This window comes from Seriola dumerili, unplaced genomic scaffold, assembly GCF_002260705.1.
Source record: "Seriola dumerili isolate Sdu_G_001 unplaced genomic scaffold, Sdu_1.0 BDQW01000362.1, whole genome shotgun sequence".
NCBI lineage: Eukaryota > Metazoa > Chordata > Actinopteri > Carangiformes > Carangidae > Seriola > Seriola dumerili.
This window is the reverse complement of record NW_019174617.1, coordinates 505,675-525,265: the sequence shown is the minus strand read 5'-3', so window position 1 is coordinate 525,265 and position 19,591 is coordinate 505,675. Positions and strand designations below refer to the sequence as shown.

Here is a 19,591-nt window from a genome sequence, read left to right as displayed (position 1 = left end):
GCCGCACCGCACCCTTACAGTAAAACATTAAATCACCCAATATAAAATAAATTTCAGATGTTCACATGTTCATAAATTAGAAATGGAAGCTTTCTTTTTTTGGGGGGGCTCCCTTTTTTGTTTTGTATTTTTTAATTTTATTTTTGACCTTAGTCTAAAGCTATACTATTGCACCCACTGAAAGTGAGATCTGTTGGAGTTGGAATATTCTGGATTTTATGGTAAATAAGTTGATTTTACTGGCTAAAAAGTTTTCCCATGCTCAAATATATTTCTTTTTTTCCACTTGATTCATTTATGTAATGTGTAGTAGCAAGACAAAGTATGTGAACCCTTTGGAATGACCTGATCTTCATCTAAGAGAAACACAATGCGCTTACATAACATACTAACAATTTGATAGTTATAATCCTTCATATCTTTATGGAACACACCCATCAAACATTAACAGTAGTTCTGGAAATGTAAGTTAACCCTTGGCTTTAATAACAGGTTGAACCTCCTTGGGCAGCATTAATTTCAAAAAAGCTCTTCCAGTAGCTGCTGATCAGGTCTGCACAACATTCAGGATGAAGTTTGGACTATTCTTCCTTATAGAACTCATATTCTTATTGGATGTCTGGTATGAACGTTTCTCTTCAGGTTATTCCACAACATCTCTGGTCTGGGCCACTACAAATGGTACATTTCCTTGGTTTGAAGTCATTCTGTAGTAGATTTTCTTCAATGTTTAAGGTCATTGTTCTGCAGCATCATCCAACTTCTACTAGTTGAGTTTCAGCAGGTGGATAGCCACCCAGTACCCTTTGAAATTTCATAGATGTTTTTCCTCTATCTATTTCTTATTTTGTTTCATTTAACATCCTATGTATAATTACAATTTATTATTCAAATAGTGCCATAGGTGTTTCTGCTTAAATTTTTGGACAATACAGAGGTGATAATATAAAGCATTTCTCCCCAGCCTATCTTAACTTTCAGTACATTATAAACCAACAGATAATATTCTGAAGAACCTCTCATCCACAAGAAAATATCTGAAGACATCCCTCAGAATCTTACAAATATGTAAAACTCTCAAAATATCAGAATAAATTTTTTATTAATATGATTGTGAAGCTGAGACATTCTTACTCTACTTCTTATTCTACTATGAAGTTTTCTCATATGATAAACTGTGTTTTTGACCTGATTTAATCTACATGCATTTTCTTTATTGGTTACATCACATCATACACAGAGTGGATGGTGCATCTAACACCGTCTCTAAAAATCCACTAGAGGGGGCAAAATCCACATTTTAAATCCCCTTCTCTCTGGTCTACCCCGGCCTTTATTTCTCATTAGTATTTAATCACAGTTTCTGAATCTCATCAAAGCACTATTAGCCTTTATTTGTCTTAAATGCAGCAATAAAATTCACATTCATGGAGAGATATATTAAAGATAATTGTATTTTATTCAGAAACATGCTGTTGCACGTACCAAGGTCAGAAAATGACTCACATTTCTCAGATTAATCTGTATATTCTGTTAAAATGGGGCTTGTGGAAGAGATATCAATTTTAAAAACATGAATATTACAGTATAACAGTAAATCCTCCACATTTTAGAGGTTAATTGATATAACACGGCTTTTGACTACAGGATGAGCAGCCTGATAAGAAACCTCAGTGCTTATCAGGGTGTTGTGATGCTCCCTAACAACATTACATTTCGTTGGCAATTTTTCACTTTACATACTTTGTATTTTTAAAGTCATTTCAACCCAGAGGCATCCACTGGAAACATCTGTACACGCATACTTTCTATGCAGGGCAGCTGTGGGAGGAGATCGACATGTGTTTGACAGCTAAATCCAGATCCAAATCCTTCCCTTGGACCTGGATTTTCTTCAGACAGCCTGTCAGGAACTGGGAGCCAACATTGTCCTCACCTTCTCCTAAAAAGTGAACGAGAGGAAGAAGAAAACCCAAGTGACCATGGATTGCTCGCCACTGAACTCCTTGGATGTATATTCTATTGATGCTGGTTTATCTATGAACTCTTCCCTCCTTCTGGACAATAATATAAGACCTTTTTTTTAATTTGAAGATATACAGACTGTAGCTGTTCAGAAATTATTCAAGACTGTGCAGACAATTTTGAAGAACGCTGAACATCATTGCTGTTTTAATCTCACCCAGGAGACCTCCAATGGCTAGACGGCCCTCTCTCCATGTGGTCAAATAACCAGGGTGGTGGAATATAGAGATTGAGGTGGATTCATCGTCTTCCTGAATCACTGTCAGTGAATCTGCCTGAATGGTTATCGCCAGTCTTTTGTAATAGTTTTTAGTAGTGGTCTTATCTTTGGCGAAGATTGTGATCTCCTGCAAATTCAAGAGAAAGACAGAGGAAATAAGTTTACATAACAATACATAACTGGATGGATTCATAGTGGTCTCCAATGCACATGAAGCAAATGGTCGTGGAAGATGTGAAGCCTCCCTTACAGCCATGAGCAGTTTAAAACAGAATCTAGGAATTATTTGTGAATTCACTTAGGCTCACGTCTGATTTATATGCATACCTTTGTGTTATTATTGACCATTAAAGCGAACATCAGCTCTTGCCCAGGAGCGTTGATGCTCAAAATGGTCCCATCCATCTGACTGAAATCTCCCCACAATTCAATCTTGACCTCATTATCTGCCTCAGTGGGGAAAACTGCAAAAGAACAAAAGAATAATTCACATAATTAACAGAATATGTGTTGGAGTGACTTGTTAACCATCCAGTGAAAAGCACGCCTATTAACATGTTAAATCTGATTAGATCCAATTAGAAATAAAAGGAAATATTATTGATACCTCAGATGCCTTGTCATGCGAGAATGCATTATCCAGGCCAGATGAAAAGCTTGTTATTAAATGAAGTGTTAGCACTTGCCCATCTCTTGCGCAGCTGAGCACAACGTTCCCACCTGAGGTGTTGAAAATGGCAAACCCAGTGCCAGGGAAGTAGCTGCCAGGCTGGATGTTTTGATAGCAGGGCCGGAGCTCCTCCGCCTCTGTCTCCCAGGGGACGCTGATGTTTAGCCAGCTGCCTTCCCGCACACAGCCGTCCATCTGCGGCTCGAACTACAGCAAAGAATGCAACAATGCATTTAGAAGAATGAACTGCAGCACAAACAGGGAGGGGAAGAGCTGGCACCTGTAGAAGGTTCAGAAATGTTAAACATTCAAGATTCTTCAGCACACTTGTGCAAAGGTAAAAAAAATAGTGTTTTCTCTTGTGCCCAGGTGCAGGTAAGACAATTATGTATATCAAGGTGTAATAGAAACAGTAAAACAATGTACACGTAGAGTAGTACAAAGAGTGATAATAAATAAAACAATATACAGTTTCACAGTCCATTTACAGGTTGTTTAAAGAAGAGATTCACACCAAAACCCCTCTGCACAGTAACATCACACCTTACTTCTACTTAATAAAGCAATCTATAATTTATACACCCATTTTATGCTGGTATATTTGCCTTATTATCAAGATAATTGACCAAATATCGATAAAAAAGGAGAGGTATTTCCAGGATAAAGCTGCAACTACAATCTACAACACACTGATACATTTTCAACTTTTGAGCTTGTTCTTAGATTTATCAAGTCGAGCTGACATTCGACAATAATACGGACAGATATCCAAAGCAGAGGAGGCAGAGATACTGACAATAGTCTCTGTGAATCAGAATGAACTGCAGCCAGCATTAAAACACCAGGCATGTGTTTTTAAAAAAGGAGGAGGCTTATAACATTTCAGCAAAATGAACAACAACTCTTTTTTCACTGCTTTATTATCATTATTGCTCTGTCTGAGTCCATGTACATTCTGTGGAGATACTCGGAGCCGAAGTAGATGAAGCATGTTGAGGAAAAGTGGATCCAACAATCACAAAACAACTCATGGAATACACACACACACACACACACACACACACACACACACACACACACACACACACACACACACACACACACACACACACACAAAAAAGCACTGTACCTGAACAATCATCTTTTCCTTGTCGATCAGGATCCCGCCAAGAGCCAATCGGAGTTGACCTGAAATGACCTCCTCTGTCTGTTTGGACTGCATGCCCACCACCAGCCCATCGGAGCCATCCACCTCGAGAATCACAAACTTCCCGTGGTTGCTCACCTCCAGCTTGGTGGCACCAGGAGAACAAGAAAATTCAGAGCCAGAGTTCCTGTACAAGTCCAGTGTGCCGTATGCTTTCTGAGTACATGACGAGGAGCTCTCAAAAGCATATCATCTCTTATTATACCTTAAATCTTCAAATAACTTTTTAGGTTTGCCACAGGGATAAAAAAAACAAAAAAACACCTTATTTCCAAAAGTTGCAAAACAACTTTTACCAAGAATTATATCAAAAACTATACTATACTATACAAAGAGATATTGTTGCTCCCTTTTACAACAAATTAAACTGCACTGGAAACTTACAGTGTGCCACTTCCCATCGTTGAGTTTGGGGCCGCCTACCACGCTGACGAGCATGTCTCCTTTGCTAATCTGCATCAGAGGGATCCCGTCTCTCAGGGACAAAACAAACCAGTCCTCTCCGTTTTTGGTGTCCCCGTAGAAGATGATGCCTTCTGGGTCAAACGTCCGTACCTGAAAGGACGACTTGATGCTGCAGGAATAGAATGGAGCAGAACAGAATTAAACCCATTTCTGATAACTTTTTCTAAGGCTTGAATATTAATGCTGACCAGCCATATTTTACCCTATAGAGTTTACCCAGTAGACAGAGGGGTAAGTAGCAGTGATAGAGAGCCTGCAGTTGGAGAAAGCCTTTTATAAAGACAGTTGATTGTAACATGTCTGTTAAAAAATAAGAGAGCCAGGATCAACAACCTTCCACTGGGCCCAGAGTTCCTCATCATACCCTGCACTTGCTTTCACTTACTCTCCTGTAGTGCTTGCTCTGAAAGTTTTCTGCAAACTCTGAATTGGCTCACAGGTGCTGTCCTTTTTTTTTTTTTTTTTTTTTCTTTTCTCTCTGCCTCCTGAACCACAGATTCCCATGGAGTAGTAGATATGAAGCCTTCATGCTGCGGCGTTTTGCTGCTGCTGACATACCTGCTGATCTCACTGAGGTTGACTGTTGTGTGGATCAGTGGCCTCCAGATGTCTCTGTCCTGGCCGAGGTAGACGGTAGCCCTGCCTGACACTTCCCTCTGGAAGACACGAGCATCGTAAGGCATCATAACTTTAGCTCTGTACTCTGCACAGTTCACATTCATTAGTCCCTGCTTTAGTATTCACTTGTCAGACATCTTGATTGATTACTGGTTGATTCTCGTTGATTAGTGGTTAAAAACATATTAAACTGAGTGATGAATTTCTACTCAATTATTGATTCATTGTAAAAGCCTTAATTAGAACATAACAAAAGAAGTGTGGTCATTCAAATTATGCGGTAATGAAGTGCAAAATCAATTGTTACTCTTTGACAAGAAGCCCATATGGAATCCAACTGCAGTGTATCAATATATAATGTTTATCACGAAACTTAATGGGGAAAAAAAATCAGTGAATGAAGTTAAAAGAGCTAGTGGTGTCATGGCGCTGATCTGTCTTTCAACAGACTGAGCAAAGTCCTAAGTTTAAACAAATTATTAGTAGGGCATGCTGGGATACAACACATCAACTGGCATCTGAATTTCATACAATATGAGTTGATTCAGGATTTTTCAGGCGTCATTACGATCTTTTGAAAACAGCCTAAGAGGCTTTGAGAGATATTTCCAACTACTTCTGGGCTGCGTGGCGCTTTCCTGATTTTTACAGTGAGCAGAATCAGCACTAACATGTCACAGGAACCATTCATACTACTACAGAGATTTGGGGACTTGATTATACACCATATTTATACTAGGATATCCACCTTCTTTGGAATTTGTTCCTTTTTTTTTTAATATGGCCAGTGGATACACAGATAGAGACAGATGAGCTGATATAGATAAGAGCATTTTAACACAAGCACACACACTAATGCCCCATTAATTCCATTATACTCTTTGCATTGCATTTGAACATACCATACCCCGTCCGTTTCCTTGGCCCTCAGCTCCCCACCCCAGCAGAGCGAGGCTCAAAGTGAGGAGTAGTCCATCTGCCACAGCTTTACAAAACACGGCCATCCTTCAGTGCATTCACCCACCCAGGCCTCCCAGCGTGCAGTGTCCTGAGCCCTTGGGTGGTCTACAGACTCCAAACTACCCTGAGGTGTGGGTGGTGGTATGAGGAGCAGAGGGACTCTGCAACAGTGTGTGTGGAGCGGCGGTGTGTGCTGGCACACTGTCCTGGGGTCCAGAGAGCAAATATGCCACGGTCAGTGCTATCGATCCCCGGGGAGAGAGTGCTTCATGTCTGCGTGGCTGTGACAGGAAGTTTGCTTTAACGTAGGTGGGTGAGAAAGACACAGTGGGGCAACCAGCGAGCAGAGGAAAGAATGAGGGGAAAAAATAAAGAGAAAAGATAAAGATAAGGGTGTCAGTTAAGGGATGTTGTAATATTAAAAATTATTCCAAATTAATAGCAAAAAAAAAAAAAAAATTGTCAAAGAGTGAATTTCTATCACTGAGTGAATCTCCTGCCACAGTGGTGAATTATGCAGCCTGGACATAATTGCAGGCTGGGTCAGTGACCTGAGCCAGACCACTGATGTGGTGTTTACCCATTACACAGGAACCTTGATTGACCACTGCTGGCTATGAGTCAGTGTGTGTATTTGTTGTAGTGTGAATGGGAGAGAGAGCGATGAGAAGGGAACAGTGCTGCAAGTCACAGAACAGTTTTTTCTTTTCTGCTGGCTGCATTCCTGTGATAGGCTCCTTCCTGGAAGTCTGGATAACTGGGAAATACTAGGAAAAATGCAACAAACACACACACACACACACAGAAAGAAACAATCAGTAAACAGTCTGTTATTCTGTTGTCGAGTGTTTGAAGTCAATCTGAAATATTAAATGACAGCAAAACATTTCTTTCACGTGTGCCTAATGCCTATTAACGGTCACTGTATACATGTATACAGCAGGGCTTTTATTTTGACATGTCACAGTAGGAAAATGCTTCAGTTTCAGCGTCCTGGTGTTGTGCACGCTGGCCCAATGTCAATGCTTACTAGGACACTTTATAGAACAGAGCCATTGTTAAAATTAGCAATATCAGTTTTTTCTAGCGTGCTGTGAAAAAGATCCATTGAGGTAAACTGATCCTGAGCTTTGCTATGCTGAAAAACCAAAATGATTATTTGTAGTAGACCACTGTGACTTTAAACCACAACCACCCAGAACTCCATGAACGCATCATTCGTTTTCCACTCATGACTTTCATGGAAAATGTTTTAAGAAATCAATTAAATTTCATTCACATTCAGTGTTTTCAGGAGAAATTACTCTCTGACATCATATTGTTTGGAGTGCAAAGATGAGCCAGTCACTCGACTGACTGTTCCTGTTTAAACCACTGAGTGTCACTAGTGGGAAAGTGCTAAGAAATCAGCTCCTGACTCTGCCAAGAGGAAGCTGTAATCAACCCTGTTTATACAGCATGTCTGCAACCAACTCGCAGATCATGGTGTAGTGAAGAGAAAACATGAATGTGTGCTGTAAAAAAAAAAAAAAAGAAAACAGCATGTAATATATAACCAAAGATACAAAAAACATGCACCACTGGAAACAGACAAGATATTAAATTAACACTTAATGCTAAACAATAAAAGTAAATTGTATCCGTATCAAAACAAGTGGCTATGAGCTGAAAAGAGGTGCAAAGGATCTCCACAATTTTGTTCTGCTTTTTGACAATTTACCAAATGCTAAATGCACATTTCTCTACAGAATTCAAACAATGTCAAACCAGGAATGCACCAACTTTCAGCATGTGCTTCATATTAAGAACTCTGAATCAACATGTTAAGATAAATGGACACATTTAAAAAATAAATAAAAAAATAATAATAAAAAAAACATGAGACCAAACTAGAGCTGATTTCATTGGGTCATCAGGTTAATACTTTATTTTGTTTGATTGCAGCAAAGAGAAAGAAAGGGAGACGGAAACAAGAGGAGAGAGAGAGAACAAGAAGAATGTCGGAAAAGGAGACTACAGACTTTGGGAGAGCTGTGGCTACAAGCCTTTGTATCAAATCTAAAGACAAAGTCATCAGGCAACATTAAAACATCTTTTAAAAATAACATTAACATATTTTGTGGGCTCTATATGGCACAGTATTACCCTAGACATGTACACGATACCAAAACAGTTTAGCCACACCCCTACGTCTATGAACAGCTTCATAGCAAACAAAGCCATGAAATCTATCTCCAAATCATACTGTCATTTCTCAAGAAAACGTTCATTTGCTATTCAAATTTCTTATGCCATAACAAGGCACCTTAACAGTTGAAATCTGGCAGATCCACATCTTACTATAGATAATTATTTAAATATCAAAGCAGAGGCACATTCATTTAAACTAAAACATACAGTAAATAGTTGTATATTACCACCAGATTCCAGTCCAGTCACTACAATACGTCGATTTGCATGCTTTTGGTCTGTATGATAACCGTGATGGCAAACTATGGCATAAGAAATGGTCCAAAAACACAAACATGTCCATCTACAGGAATGGCTTGAGATAGTGTATTGGAGACAGCAAGGCTTTTTTACACTGAAACTAACCCACAGAAAAGTGTCGAACAACAAAAAAAAAAAACAAAAAAAAAAATAACAGGTGGCCCATATACTGCCGAGGGATATGCTGCTTAGGCAGATTTTATTTTGGTTTTCTTATTCACGCAGTCACTCGCTCTCGTACACATAAAACACGTTCGCGCACACACACACACACACGCAAAAGGCTTGTAACCACACCCAAAGGGATGCTTGTGCGCCCTTTCAGTTGGTCACGCTGTGTTTTAACACTCCTGCCTGATCCAAAAGGCGCCCCAGTACCATCTCTCTCTCACACACACACACACACACACACACACACACACACACACACACACACACACACACACACACACACACCGAAACATATGTACTTCATTCAGAGGTGCAGTGCGTGAGTGTATGCTTGAGGGAAGAGGGAGAATTAAACAGCTCCTAAATAGTGACTGTGAGATGTAAATGTGGCAGCTAGTTTTGTGGATCTTCTCCAAACTGTGGTCTATAATTAATTAAAAAAAAAAAACAAAAGAAAAAAACAAAAGAAAAAATATTAACAGAGATATGGAAGATTAAAAGGCCAGAAAATATAAAAGGAAACGGAAACAAAAGCTGTGCGCACAATGCCAGATTTGCTGAGGATATAAACGGTTAGGAAGCAAGTGTTGCTCATGCTTTGTGGATACAGAACCCAAGTTTACTGACATGTTCCTAGGACTACTGTATATATGTATACCAGACGTTATACGGTTCTTTAACAGGTTATTTGTGTCAAAACAGAAACAAAAAGGAACTGAAACCAACTCTACCATTAATGCAGCTGTACTTCATTAACCTCATGACTAAATTTACATTCATATTTTTAAGTTTACTCCCCCTTTTCACTGAAGCCACTTCCATCTGGTAAGAGGGCTAAACAACATAAACAACAGCATACTTTAACAAAACAAACATATAGAGATAACATTACACATAACAAAAAGGCCCCCAGGAGGGCATCTGGGGAGTTTCGGCCACCACTTTGGCTGCTTAGCTCAGCCTTTTCCTACCACTTAGCAAATGACACAGGGCAGGAGGGGAAATAGTTCAGACTATTTCCAATCTCCCCTCAGTTGGGGAGCAGGAACACTTTTTTTTTTTTGTTCCCCAAATCATTTCTGTGGGACCTTCTGACTCAGGAGTCCAAAAGATTTGTGCCCATATATTTCTTTTCCTATCCAGAAATAACTCAATACCCTGAATCCATTTTTTTTTCTTATTCCTTCCTTGCTGTTGCCTTCTTCTTCCTGGCTTAGGAAATGGAGCCTTTTCCTCTTCCAATCAAAGAGGTAAAAGCTACGCAAGGTGAAGGCTGACTGGTTTTTATTCTTTTCCTTTTTTTTAATGTGAAGGAAATGAGATGAAAAACGGAAGTGCAATGGTCTATCAGCCTTCAATTCTTACCCAGTGGCCAGCTACATATCCAAAGCAGCTACAAGTGTCCCCTTTAAGTGACCACTACTTTTCTGTGCTGTGCACATAAGGTATAAACTATGGTGACTGCTATACAGATCCTACAGTGTCATCTGGCCACAAAGTCACATGGTTAGTTGAGACGTTAGAAGCTCAGATGATCTGTCATTGTCATAGACTCGCGTTCAGCCACAGAACTGACTTCTTAATGATTTGGATATGAGGAATCACTTCTAAATGCACTTCTATACATTGACCTACAGTAGCTATTCCAACTAGAGTAGGAATGCTGTGTGCGTCTGACACGGAATGATCTAGCCATTCATGCGCGCACACACACACACACTCACTCACTCACTCACACACACACACACACACACACACACACACACACACACAGTGACACACACTCTTTCACACATACGCAGTAATACCTGCTTAAGCCCACCTCTGCATGCACAAATCCCTACATACGTGTGCATGTACATGCTCATATATAACTTTCATGGACAGTTTAACACAGCAGGCTACACCTGCATTCTCATTCTCACAAACAAACATACGCAAGGTTTGAGTTGCTTAATGCTCCACCTCCAACTGTGTTGAGTGAGGACTCCTCTGTCTCATCCCTTATCGTTGCCCACACAAGCCTTCCCTGAAGAGCGTTTATCCTCGTTATGCGGTGACTATAAAGGGAAGCAGACTGAACTAATTTTTCACACAACACACACCCTGTTAGCAGTTCTTATTCTTATATTATAGATAATATAATGAGTCAGAGAGGAAGATTAATCAAGCTCTAGAACTACGACACACTACAGCAAGACAGGAGAAACGGAGGAAGGTGAGCAGGAGTAAAGAGAGGGGAGTAATGATACGTCACTATAATATCAGCCTATCCTCCCCGTTTCTTTGCTCCATCTCCTCCCTTCACACCTACTCCTGATTTAATGCCTAGCTCTGATCTCTACTGAATAAAGGAGAGGCAGGGGTACTGTACGGGTGTAGTCAGTGACCCAGTGAGCACGCACCCCTCCCGCTCATCCCAAACAGGCCAGGCCGTCCCCTTTAAAATATATTCCTCATAGTGCTTCTGTTGTCCTACGGTTTGCTGCTGCTGCTGTCTCGTTGCTTCTTGCTGCTGCCACTGCTGCCGCTGTACAGGCTGGGATTTGCCACAAGGGGGTGTGGCGCTGCGCCCATGTAGGGCCCAGCAGTGGCTGCGTAGTTGAAGATGGCTGGGAGGAAAGGCAGAGGCTCCACCTTGTCCCCCCCAGGTGCCATCATATTCAGAGCCACAGGAAGAGCTGCTAAGTTGTAGGGGTAGGCCAGCAGCTGGGGGCCATAGAGCAGCTGGTAAGGGTCCGGATAAAATGGCAGCTTGGCCAGGTCCCCGCCATTAGGGACCATCACTTTTCCCAGTGGGCCAAAGGGAAGCGCTCCAGCAGGATAGGAGGACATTAGCAGGTTTTCCTCCTGCTTCTTACCAGAGCGGTAGCTGTCCGGCACAATGAGGGGTAGGGGATAATCCTGGGCAGAGTAGCCCACTGGGGTGGCGTCCCCCTGCTGAGAATCTCTGGAAGAAACAGTGTCCTGGTGCTCTGGCTCAGGTGGTTGAGGGGCGCGGGGGAGAAGCAGAGCGTGGGCAGAGGGGCGGTCACCGGCACCAGCTGCTCCAGTGGGCAGTGAGAGCCTGTCGAGTCCTTGTGAACTGGAGTGAACCTGGCGGTTGGCTTGAGCTAACAGTCCAATGGTTGAGGGGGACCGACAGGGGGACTTGGGGGTGTGCCTGTGTGAGGAGGGTCCATTCATAGTGGTTTGACAGGGGATGTGCTGGGGGGACGGCACAGGACTCAAGGGCTCCTCTTTAGGGACCAAGAGCGCAATCTGCTCCTCTGGGGCATGAGCAACTCTACTCATTTGCTGGGCCCTCTCTATCTCTTTTTCTCTCTCTCTCTCCATTTCTTTGTCCCTCTCCCTTTCTCTCTGTCTCTCGAGCTCCCTCTCTTTCTCCCTTTGCCTCTCTATCTCCCTCTCTCTCGCTAGTATAGAGGACATGGTCAGGTCTTGTGCTTCATTGGGAGAGGGACTCCTGGACAGGGATGGAACTCTGAGATCTTGGACCCGAGGTGGTTCCTCATAACCTGCGTGTAGAAATATACCACCCCCACCCTGCCTCTCCCTGTCCATAATGACCCCATCCCGTTTCATGAATCCCCCCTCAGAGCTGGGAGCTGTTGTCATGGAAACAGGAGGAGCAGCAGTGGTTATTCTGGTCTGTGACGTCATGGGCACATTTGGAGAGGTGTTGGTGGATGCCACGATGTGCACGGGGCTGGGTATTCTGTGGATCTGGCTGTCTAGGTTCTTTTTGCTGGGGGTGCGGTAGTCCAGACATTCAGACCCATTCATGACGAGCACACTCTGGAGGGTAGATGGTGCGGCAGGTGTGAATTCATGTTTCGGGGGCGTGAGATTAACTGGACTTTCTAATGGAGGGTCTGCAATATGTGGGCTGGGCTCCCTCTCTGGAGCTGGATGTGTGAGCTCGGGTAGTTCGGGTTTGTCACTGGATTCTGACATGTGATGTTCCTCTGTCAGTTCTCTGTGATGGTCTTCATGCTGCTGTGATGCCAAACAGTCACCGCTGGTGGGCGGGTCTGGAGTTGAATAGCTGATAACTGAAACAGAGAGAGCACTGGGAACCTGTCCCTTTTCAGTCTCTAGGTCTCTGCTAACGGCGTTAACAACTGTCTCTGTTGTTTTTGGCTCCGGGGCTTTATCTTCCTTTTCTCTTTCTGGGGAACTGCTTAACTCATGGCGTCGGATATGGCGAGTTAGTGCTGAAGATGTCTTGCACACTTTATGACACTGTGGACAGGTGTGTCGTGATAATGCTCTTCTGCTCAGGCGACTTGGACTAGAATTTCTCCCTACTAAGCCCACCTGCCCCCCTTTTTCTTCATCAAACTTTGCGATCTCTGGCACAGATTTGTTCCCGACCCCTTCGACTTGTTCGCCGAGAGCCACTTTAGGGGGTGCAGAGGGTCCCTCAGTAGGCTTGGGATGCTGGGCTCTCTGGTGGTCTTCCAACTTATCCCTCGAAGGGAAAGTGGCTCGGCAGAAGAGGCATACAAACTCCAGCAGATGGCTCAGCTCGTGTTTGTCTCGCTTCCTGGGGCTTGAGAACCAGCGGCCACATGTACCACACTCTGCTGCATTCCCATTAGTCCAAGGCCGCCTCTTTATTCCCGTAGGAGCCACTGAGGTAGACAGGGGGGGCTTTGGAGAGTGCAGAGGAAGGGGGGGGACCTCATGACGGGCCTCCTTAACCTGTTCTCCTGCGACTTTGTTTTTCTCCTTCAAAGGGGCAGAGAGATAATCTTTCTTTTTCCCCTCTCCCTTGTCTCTGTTAGCTTTTGACAGTTTTGGGGTCTCCTCAATCTTCCCATCCTCTTCCTCATCTTGTGATTTCTCCGTTTCTTTATTCACACGGTTCTTGAGCCTCTCTGCCCTCCTCTTGAGCCGGATGGAGCGCTTGTACTTCAGTTTCCTCTGCCAGCTCTTGACCCTCTGCAGATGCGCTTGGGCCTTTCTCTTAGGCTTGTAGGAGTAGTAAGGCCGCCATAAATTATCCTCCATGTCATGGTCGCTCTCCTGCTCACGCACCTCCTGACGGAAGTAGTACTCTCTCACTCCCTCCGGGGATTTGGAGGTCTTTTTCCTGACCTCCTCCTCACAGTTTCCTTCCTTATCGCCCTCTGCTTCCATGCTGGCTCTGCGGTGGAGGCGGTGTTTGTGGTGATGATGGTGGGAGTGAGAGTGGCGTGGTTCCTTGGCTTCCCGCGCAGATGATGTCTCACTCCGTTTGGTTTTTGGGGGAGAAAGGCCCTTGTCTCTCCTCAGGTCTGTCTCAGAGATGCTGCGCTTCACTATGGCCTCCTCACCAATACGTACAGTAATCTGACACAGCGGCCCTGCCTCTTTGACCTGTGACCCTACAGATGCTGACAGCTGCTTTGTGTTAGAGATGTCACTCTTGCTGTGGGACTTGCGTGATTTGTGAAATAATCTGCCTGTCTCTGCGTCCTGTCCACCTCTTGAACCCTCCTCTGTGGTATCTGAACTGTCTCTCGACCTCTTTCTATGGTTATCTGCACTATCCCTTTGCTTTTTCAGTGGCCTCGGGCTGCCCTTGTGTGAAGTCTGACTGTTGCTGGTTTCAGGGGACGGGCTGCTCATTGGACTCTTTTCACTCCCAGATGTGACCTGGTTGCTGTGCACAATGACGGAGGACGACACTGCTGTTCCATGAACTATGACAGAGGGTTTTGTATGTCCATATGTTATCACAGACGGCATGCTTGTTTCTGTGCCTTTACCAGTCTTGGGAGTTTTGGTTTTGTTGCTACTAGACATTTTGAAGCTGCCACTACCTCTGCCCTGCTCTAACTCTAAGGCCTCGCTCTCGTGTTTTTTAACCTGGGGCATGTCCGTTGAGGCGAGGGGTGTGAGTGGGGAGAGGTCCCTGTGGTCAGCAGCCACAGAAACGGGGAAGTCATCGGGGAAGGCATCTGGGTCAGGCTTAACACTCTGAGGGTGGGCTCCGCTGATGAGGCTTTGTAGGTCCCCAGGCCCCAGAGCGCAGCCCAGGCCAGGCAGGGAGAGGGGAGGTGTGTCAGTCGGTGGCAGTAGCAGGCCATTATGCAAACTGTCACTGTAGGTCTTGTAGGGTCTCTTCTGGGAGCGCATGGGGAGAAGGCGGTAGAGCTTGAGGGCATTAGCTTTCTGCTTATAACCTCCATTAGCTGTCTTTTCACTGGAGATGAGGCTGGGGTTAATCCCATGAATGGTCTTCTGGTGTGTTTTCAGATTGTAGTAGGTGGCGAAGGCGTCCCAGCAGAAGATGCACTGGTAGCGCCGCTCTCCCGTGTGCCACACCTCGTGCTTTGTACGATACTCAGCCAGGGCAAAGACTTTGTCGCAATAATGGCACGGATATTTGCGGCGCCATGAGTGCACATTAGAGTGACGCTTCAGGCTGGATAGGGTCATGTAGGAACGCTCGCACACAGAGCAGAAGTAAATGACATTGCCATCTACCACCTTCACAAAATGGTTCTCATCACCCGCCAGTAACTCTGCGGCTGCTGCATCATCACCTTGGATACGCGCCAGGAGGCTCCGTGCTTTCTTCCCTGGCCGCGCCTTACTGATGTCAGTTTCTCCCACAATCATTCCCCCCTCCACTCTCACCTCACCCTCCTCCAGCGGCTCCTCCTTCGGCTGCACAGTGAGAGAAGGAGGGCCCAGGCTGTCGGAGGGAAGGCCTGGCACCTTGCAGGATGTCTCGTGGGATTGCAGTCTCTTGCTGTGGATGAAGACTTTGCCACAATAACGGCAACTGAGGGCACGGCTGCCACGATGCAGCCGCATGTGGACTGTGAGGGAGGAGGCCGAGCTGAAAAGCCGATGGCACACCCCGCAAATCAGCTCAGGCTTCAGGCTGTCGGTAGGGGAATAGGATGATGAGTGGGGGGGTGCGGTAAGACCCTCAGATGGGGGAGGAGGAGGTGGTGGTAAGGGGGGAGGGAGGTGGAGGGTGGGTGGGTGAAGGCTTGGTCCATGAGGGCTTCCTACTTTACCAGCTGGTCTTCCTGTTATTTTTTCTCTCCTCTCTGCATCCCCACCCCTCTGATAAGCTGATGTGCCCAGACTGAAGAGGATCTGGGCAGTTTGAGAGGGTGAGGCTGTACCGTTGGCCACCCTGTGCCTCTCATCCCATCCATCTCCACCATAACAGCCCCCTAAAGACCCGCTGGAGGATCTTGGGGGCGACCTCTGAAACGGAGTCTCTGGATTGAGTTTGGAGCACTTGAGAGGAGGCGGGGATTTTATATCCTTCCTGATAAGTGCATGAACAGTCATGGGAGATGAGGAGGAGGAAGGTGAAGAGGACGGAGAGCTGTCATGCCTTGGGGGCTTGAAAGGTCTGTGCTTTACATCCATGGTCGCGTCCAGTTTCCACAGCGATCCCTCATCTGAGCTCTTGGAGGATGGCCGCCGTCTGTGGGGGGAAGGGGAGGACGAGGAGGAGCTACGACAGTGGTTTGGAGATGTGAGGGAGGCCGGGAGGGGGGCAGCACTGAGTGGGAAGCTTAAGGTGATTTTTGCATTTTTAGGTCCATCGGCCATGTCCTCTAACCTGTCCTCCATCATGGCCTCTCCCCGGCCTCCATGCCTTTTACCCTTCATCTCCAACTGCTCAGCTTCCCCTTCCTCCTCCTCTTCTTCAGGCTGAGAGGCCACCCCAAGAGACCGGACAGGTTTGTGTAGTCCTACGATCTTTTTTGAGCTGTACAAACGAACAGGCAGGTGTAAAGGTGGCGGGGAAGACAAAGGTAGCGGCCGCTGACTCTGGCGGCACGTGGCTCCCTCAGTTGCAGTACGTGTGAGGTTGCAGAGGGGAGTTAGCCCAGTAGCCAGGTGCTGTTCACTCAGACGAGACTGAATAAGGCCCGCATGGAGGGGGTCCCACACCTTCTCACCGGACACCATGACCAGCCCCCGAAATCTGAAAGAAAGATCAAAAAGAATACGTTAGCTCTGTAAACACCCAACGGTAAATGTGCAAACACACAGACGTACGTTGATATGTAGCAAAAATGGACATTACACTCAAAGCTTTTGCAGAGGCAGTCATGGCGCTCATGGAACACTTTTGAGAAACGGCAAAGAAAACTGAATGCCCCAGCAATGCTAAAGTCCAACAGCTCAGCCAGGAATGGTGAGTGAAAGGAGGGAGAGGGTAGGGGGAAGGAATGAATCTGCGGCAGCGCTGGTTTAGATTTCAGCGTGCCACAGCCAAGCCTTCAGAAAGGCATTCCAGAGATCCATCTCTCTCGGCTGTGACACAACATTCCCTATGCCTAATTGGAAGGCGTTCAGATTTAATCAAGATTCCCTCAGAATAGAGTGTTGACTTAGATCCATGGCCCTAACGCACATAAAAATAGTCCCACTCTCTTGCTATTTGAGCAAGGGCCTTGTTAGCCATTCCTGGCAGTGGCTAGTATTTGCCGGGCATGACTCTAACCATTTATTTGTGAAGGCAAAGGGGGGGGGGAGGGAGGGAGGGAGGGAGACTGCATGCATGTGCACAGAGAAGGGGTGTCCCCCCTCCCCCCCGCTCCCCCTCTGCATCCGGTACAATCTCAGCTAAGCTGTAGAAGATGAGCGACAGGCTATTCTCATTTCCATTCTAATTCAGCTGCCACGGTGGTGGAGGCAGTCCCGCAATCTCTCCATACATAAAACAGCTGCAGATTCACGTGCGACATGCAATTTACTGTTATTACTTATTTAAAATGGTTCCATTTGTTTAGGCCTGCAGATTAGGGAGAAGAACGGAGACAGTATAAGGCCATAATGATGCGATGAGAAGAAAAATCCTCAGTCATGCTTTTCTGCCTGCGTTTTCAAGCAGCAAAGCAGCCAGGAAGGCAGGCCGCTGTAAAATTCCACAGGCAGCCCTGAACAGGCAGAAACTAGGTCAGCACTGTTATTGCAGAGGGAAGAGGAGGGAGAGAGAGAGAGAGGGAGAGAGAGAGAGGGTGAGGTAGAGTGAAAGGGTGATAGAAAAAGGGAGAGAGAAAGAGTGAGGGTTAGTGAGAGCGCAAGAGGCAGAGAGAATGAGAGAGGAAGAGGAGGGAGAGGGGGTTGAAACAGGAACAGTCAGACACACTGCACTGTCAGACAGACAGGAGCCCGGGCAAACACTAACGCACACAAAAGCAACCAGCACACAGACAAACATACAACCGCACACATACATGCACTCACACAAACCAACATGCATGTGTACACACTACTGTACATATGCTCATACATGCCCACAGGCAAGACAGACGGGGCGTAAACAAAGTAGTTCAACATGGATGGGCACACTTGTAAATGACATTCAAAACCAAAAGGTGAATCTGAGTGCAACACAGCGCTGAGACGGAGGGTACAGGTGGAAGTGTAGTCAACACAAGGAAAACAGAAGTATCTAGTAATGACACGGTGTAAGCAGTGGTTCATACTTTTTTTTTTTTTTTTGTGCGGAGACGACAAACCAGGGAGTTTGCTCCACCAGTTCATGCCTATTCAAGATGATCTATGTGAAGAAACAGACACACAATCCTCTCTCCCCAGGCTTGCCATATTTTGTTGCTCTGAATTGAATCAGGCCTTCATTGTCACTCACATTTGCTGAGCGATAGATGTTGTGCAGGAAATCCCTTATGGCAAGCGCCAGCCTGCTACAAGTGGGCGGACACACTGAGAGACAGTGCTAAGGCTAAAAATTTCACCATCTCATCTGATGCTTGCGCCGCGGACAGGAAAATGCGTATGACGCCCCCTCGCTCTTTTTCTTTATCTCCCTGTGACGCACACAGCCGCTGCACAAGCAGAGCATGCACGACATGCCGTCTGAGTGTGACAGGCAGCTTTTATCATGCTTTGAATGTACTAGATTTACTTGTACACAGAAATCTGTGCACGAACGCACAGGACATGCAGAAATACACTATAATCGTTTACTTATTGGTGTAGAGAAGCGGATGTACATATGAACACGCATACATCCTTGCCGATAACTCAAACACATTTGGCCCACAAACAAATGTGACCATGAATGTGGCAAGGACCTTCAAGCAAAATCAAAATAAACAGCAACCCTTTTCCCACACCTCTCTGCAACAGGATGTTCTGCACAAACAAACATGTTGGTCGGCCTATGAAGTGTTCATCTATTTACGCTTGTGGCAATACAAAACCACACAGCACGAACAGGTGCTCAGCTGGTGCAGGACAAATTACTAACTAGACTCACGTAAACATAAAACACATTATACCAAACACATTGGCTTTCGTATAACAGAGGCTCCTCACTGACGGGCAGGAGGAACAGTGGCACACTTTTAGCCATTTACTGATTCAATTTGTTTTCCATATCAAATGACGAATGTGAGGCAAACGTAAACACCTTCGGCTTTTGATTCTGGGAATTTAGCTTTTTCTATGTTAAATTATTAGAAATAGCAAAAACTTGCAGATTAGTCTCCCTCTCTCAGCTCAGTTTAACTTTTAAAACTAATTAACACTGGGGAAATTAGCAGAACTGCATGGCTCAATAATCCTAACGTTATGTCTGCTCGGATTTTTGGACCAATTCAAAATAGCGAAAACTTTTACCATTAACTGAGAGATACTTTTTCCATTAGCATCTGAAAAACGTGGGTGACATTATGACCTTGGAAGCCATTAGTTAGTAATCCACAAAATTTAAATGGACAATCAGTTACCAGGGACATCACTGCTGAAGTGGCTTTGCAATTACATAAGG

The 19,591-nt window shown here is 45.0% G+C and overlaps 2 protein-coding genes across 2 annotated transcripts; both read right to left on the bottom strand.

The window, feature by feature from the left end:
* Positions 1 to 1,436: 1,436 nt before the first annotated feature.
* shbg (sex hormone binding globulin) lies at positions 1,437 to 6,371 on the bottom strand. Its single transcript, XM_022760724.1, has 8 exons — positions 6,108 to 6,371; positions 5,146 to 5,243; positions 4,507 to 4,696; positions 4,045 to 4,206; positions 2,966 to 3,122; positions 2,573 to 2,709; positions 2,183 to 2,372; positions 1,437 to 1,942 (listed from the first exon to the last, which is right to left on the bottom strand). Exons 1-8 carry the CDS (start codon positions 6,207 to 6,209, stop codon positions 1,809 to 1,811), a joined length of 1,170 nt encoding a protein of 389 aa, XP_022616445.1. The 5' UTR covers positions 6,210 to 6,371; the 3' UTR covers positions 1,437 to 1,808.
* A 1,690-nt stretch (positions 6,372 to 8,061) lies between these two features.
* On the bottom strand, positions 8,062 to 16,686 carry LOC111233006. The gene is made up of 2 exons (XM_022760730.1): positions 15,841 to 16,686; positions 8,062 to 15,753 (listed from the first exon to the last, which is right to left on the bottom strand). The coding sequence occupies exons 1-2, from the start codon at positions 16,453 to 16,455 to the stop codon at positions 11,302 to 11,304; spliced, it is 5,067 nt and encodes a 1,688-aa protein (XP_022616451.1). The 5' UTR covers positions 16,456 to 16,686; the 3' UTR covers positions 8,062 to 11,301.
* Between the last annotated feature and the right edge of the window lie 2,905 nt (positions 16,687 to 19,591).